Source organism: Berghia stephanieae, chromosome 2 (genome assembly GCF_034508935.2).
Source record: "Berghia stephanieae isolate SIO BIC M18660-M18661 chromosome 2, UCSD_Bste_1.3, whole genome shotgun sequence".
NCBI classification, from domain to species: Eukaryota; Metazoa; Mollusca; class Gastropoda; order Nudibranchia; family Aeolidiidae; genus Berghia; species Berghia stephanieae.
Window position 1 is genome coordinate 13684768 of NC_088361.1, and position 5000 is coordinate 13689767.

The following is a 5000-nucleotide window of genomic DNA, read 5'->3' on the forward strand; positions in this document are numbered from 1 at the left end:
TGTGTTACGTGTTGCTGTTGGTCAGAGACCCCTTGTAAAGCACTTTGAGTACGTTTAGTGGATATTGCGCTATATAAAAAAAAATCTTTAAAAAAGCTAAAAATAGATTAAACCCCCCCGAAATAAAAATTAATTGAGCTTTTATATAGCGCAATATCCACTACACGTGCTCACATCGCTTACAAGGGCTCCCTGGCCAAAAGCAACATTTAACGTGTAGAACGGGACATGACGCCTTTTAGGCGATATTACAAATTTTTTTTCGGACAGAGACAACGATGTTAACGGCCAGGTACTCATTTTACATCTGAGAACGGCGAGAGAATGTGAGTAAAGAGCCTTCTCCAAGGACGACTCAACGATGCGCCGCTCAGAGTGGGCTCGCACCCAGGACCTTCCGATCCGAAAGCGAGTGTCAGACCACTAGACCACATAGCCGTACCAAAAAAAAAAATAAAATAAATAAAACAAAAAATCCCTAGCCATGTCTGGGTGCTGATATTCCGTTCAATTGATGTCACTGGTATCTCCAATGTCGGAATAAAATGTAATATTGCCTAACAGGCGTCATGTTCCGTTCTATATGTTATGTGTTGCTGTTGGTCAGGGACCCCTTGTAAAGCGCTTTGAGCACGTTTAGTGGATATTGCGCTATATAAAAAAAGCTAAAAAAAAGGCTAAAATAATTTCTATTCCTTCCACATCCTCCCCTCCCCCCAAAACAATAACAAAAAAAAAAAAAAAAAAACAAAAAACAAAAACAAATCCCTAACAATGTCTGGGTGGTGATATTCCGTCCAATTGATGTCGCTAGAATCTCCGAGGGGAGAAGAAAAGGATATTTTTATCAAGATCGTTTCCTTCGCTCATGGATGAAAAAAATAAAAAGATAAAACTAATCCTTTAAAACATGAGATAAAAATTATGATCTCATTTATCTGTCTCTCTGTTCTAGAGTTGACAGTTGGGCGTTTTAAATGCCAAATCCCTTTATAAGCGGAATTTTAGTGATGTTTTGAGTCAAGTAATATCGCCAGATTAGATTTAGCTGAGTTTAGACTTGATCAGTTTACAGAAAATATTATTTTTTTTACAATTGTGTTATGCTGAAGGTTCGCATTAAAATAATATTTCAACATTGCGTCCATAGAACATCGATCTATGCGGCTATGTGGTCTAGTGGTATGATACTCGCCTTCGGATTAGACGGTTCTGGGTTCGTGTACCGCTCTGAGCGGTGCATAGTTGATTCATGGGAAAAGGCTCTTTATTCATATTCTCTCACCATACTCAGGCGTAAAATGAGTAACTGGTTGGTAATAGCGTTGTCTTCCAGTCGCGTTAGCCACTGAGCCATTCAGCCATAATTCTATGTTTTCTTGAGCTTTGAGCTTTTATATAGCGCCACATCCACTAAACGTGGTCAAAGCGCTTTACAATAAGTCCCTGACCAACAGCAACACGTAACATGTAGAACGAGACACAACGTCTGTTAGGCGATAATACAATTATTTTTTCCGACAGAGAAAACGATGTTAACGGCAAGGTACTCATTTTAACCTGAGTCCTGTGAGAGAATTTGAGTAAAGAGCCTTCTCCAAGGACTCAACTATGCGCCGAGCGAGGCTCGAACCCAGGACATTCCGATCCAAAAGCGAGTGTCATATACTAACTAGACCGCTATATCCTACATTTCTCATCATTATTGAAATAATTGCCCACTCCAAACTTTTATCTGAATTTACAATGTGATGATATTTCTGTCGTACATTGAAATGAATAACAATATGAAATTGAATTGAATCTAAACTTCAATTTAATAAACGAAAACAGATAATGCTGACGTTTCGGGTTTCCCCTTTATCAACAAAACAGGATGAATGAAACACCACAGACGAATCAGATAATGTGATACTGGCAAGGTGAAGCATTTATCTTAACAACATTTCATTCGTCTGCAGTGTTTCATTCATCCTATTTTGTTGATAAAGGGGAAACACGAAACGTCCACATTATCTTTGTGGTTTATTAAATTGAAGCTTACATTCAATTTTACATTATTATTTATTTCTTCGATCTTAGAGTGACAACATTGACACTGACGTACACTGGCTGGCAAAGCAATTTTTCTATTTTGATTTGATAACTGTTACTGGGTGGGGATCCTGACCTCCCATAGTGGGCAGCGGGGTACATACTATGTCTTCTATCCCCTTATATCTATTTTCCAACATGCTTTCTGTCTTTGTCTTGGAATGAGATTACTTGGTTTTGTCCTGGCCCTTGCTGAGAGGGAAAGAGTCAAATGTATAGTTAGTTTTGGGAGATTATATTTTTTTTCCTTGTAAATCATCTTTCTGTTATGTACTGTATTATGTTTTGTTTATTTTATATATGATTTGAAAACATTTGAGTGTATCCCTCTTAGTTGGGACCTGTGCTTGTGTCTGGATGAGACTTTTAGGTGATCTCAAACCGTTCTTTGATGGTGTGCTCTTGGAATCTACATCTGTTCCCTATTTGAACCAATTCCCCTTTGTCTTACCTTTTCTTTTGTGCTTTAATTGTAATTCTAGAACTTTCTACTATCTCATTTTCTTCCTTTTTACTGGCGCTGATATGACCTTAATGTGTTGCAAGTGCCGTAAAACCCTTAAAACAAAAAAACAAACAAACAAAACAGAAACGATAACTGTTAACATAAACATGATTTTAACCAGTTAACTGACGTAATCTGAAAAAAATAAATTCACGCATTCACAAATTTGGCCAGAAAATTCGTCCTTCAAATATCGATTGATTTGAATGACCCTGACCTAGGCAAAAACTCTGAAGCCTGGGACTTTGCAAAGTTCTTTTTGGAGAGTATATGCCAAGATGAAAGTCATTTAAATCGATCGATATTTGGAGGACGAGTATTCTGGCCAAATGTTTAAATATGTGTCTTTCCCCCGTGTCTGGTGCGGCTATGCACCAGGTCTAGTGGTGTGACACTCGCTTTGGGATTGGAAGGTCCTGGGTTCGAGCCTCGCTCGGTGCATAGTTAAGTCCTTGGAAAAGTTTTTTTACTCATATTATCTCATCATACTCAGGTAAAAATGAGTACCTGGCCGTTAACAGTGTTGTTTCTGTCCGAAAACATTGTCATCATATCGCTTAATAGGCGTCATGACCCGTTAAATGTTGCTGTTAGTCAGGGACCCCTTATAAAGCGCTTTGAGAAAGTTTAGTGAATATTGCGCTATATAAAAGCTCATTTTTTCTCTCTCGCCAGAGTACAACAGTTAACTGGTTAATTGATGAGGATGACCCCAAAATTGTCCAAAATCGTCAAACCTGAGACTTATTTGTTTTGCTTTGTCAGCAGTGCAGGTCAGACATGCACACATTCAGAAAAGTGAGTGGAACAGGCACTTATGTTGATAATAACAAGAAATGAAGTGAGTAGGAAAGTGCCAGAAGACAACAGAGAATAAAAAATTCGCGGCTCGAACCCTCGACCTTACTGGCCGGGGAGATCGTGACTTTACCGTATGAGATATCCACGACCCCATTTAAAAAAAAGGTCGCTTAAATTCTAGTCTATCCGGGTCGTGGTCAGCTAAACGGTAGAGTCACGATCTCTCCGGCCAGGTGGAGTTGTCGTACCAATAAGGTCGCGGGTTCGAGCCCCCACCGCCGCCGGGAAGTTTTTATTCTTTGCTGTCTTCTGGTTCTGGCAATTTCCTACTCACTTCATTTCTTGTTACATGCACACACATTGTGAGACGGGATAGAGTACTCACGTAGATGACATAATTGTTGAGTTTACACATGGTCTCTCCGAAGATCCATTCAGGAGACACGTAATTCGCTGCCGTGAAGGGGACGACGAGAAGGAGAAAGGCGAGATCAGCTAGGGCCACGTTGATGATATAACAGTTGGTGGCCGACCTGAGGGGGAAAAAAATCACAAAACATGTCGTTTTTAATTTCTTGTATTGCCACAAGCAACAAGTTTCATATACTATATCATCCTTTCTTTAAAAAATATAGCCTTGTGGAGAACATTGTGCTTATTTGAGTCAAAAAAAAATTGATACGGCGCACAACTCTACTGAAAGATTTGAAAATTAGAAATGTAATTTTTACAGATAGATAAACAGATAACTTGATTTCCTTTTATAATTTAAAGTCAGTTTGAAAGTTCGTTAAGTCAAACAGATATCATAAAAAAATTTACCGACGACACTATCACTCTCAAAATCAACCAATTTCTACACTGTAAAAAGTTGTCAGTTTGCCGTTTTTAAGCAAATCGTTGCATTTGAAATAATGTATTCACTTAATTACTTTAAGGATTTCAGACCTACACTAAGTTTTCAACAGTTTTCATCTATTAATGACATCAAGTATTATTATTGCCCCTTTGATGCTTTCAATGTGATGGTTTCAGGTGGATAGTACCCAGGTTTAACTTATGGCCACACCCTCAACTCTATCTGTCCAGTAGAGTCCTTACTTCCGTTATGTTGTTGATTTAGCGATGATCCGTGTTGTTATGTAGTAGTGTCTTCTCATTGCGTGTATGTTTGTGTGTGTGTGTGTGTGTGTGTGTGTATGTGTGAGTGTGTTGTGTGTGGTGTATAGTTAGTATGCGCTTGGCTAAGAAGTTCACAACATTGGAAGTATATCGGACCAACACACAAAACTGTGTGCAACCATGATCGTTTATAGTCAGGTTAATACAGCTTAATGAGAATTACTCATAAACGCGGATGGCAAAAAACAATAACAAAGACCTGAGTGACGTCAACTTCGAACTATCTATACATGACGTCAACTTCGAACTATCTATACATGTGTGTGTGTTTTGGAATGTGGCTGCGTGGAAAAAAAAAGTACAGAAATTCCTGGGCGAGGAGGGGGGGGGGGGGGGGGTTTGCTAGGAACTGTCAGCAGATTGGCATTTTTCAGCAAATCGTGGCATTCATACTGATATTATTGACTTGATCACATGA

At 38.9% G+C, this 5000-nt stretch overlaps 1 protein-coding gene across 5 annotated transcripts in view; it reads right to left on the reverse strand.

Moving 5' to 3' along the window:
* The window catches only part of LOC144964370 (G-protein coupled receptor 54-like), a 172846-nt gene that overhangs the window by 14780 nt on the left and 153066 nt on the right, over positions 1–5000 (reverse strand). For all 5 annotated transcript variants that reach the window (XM_078898537.1, XM_078898536.1, XM_078898539.1 and 2 more), the window contains exon 6: positions 3786–3933. In XM_078898537.1, coding sequence (XP_078754663.1) covers positions 3786–3933 — 148 coding nt within the window. The remainder of the gene's footprint in view (positions 1–3785; positions 3934–5000) is intronic.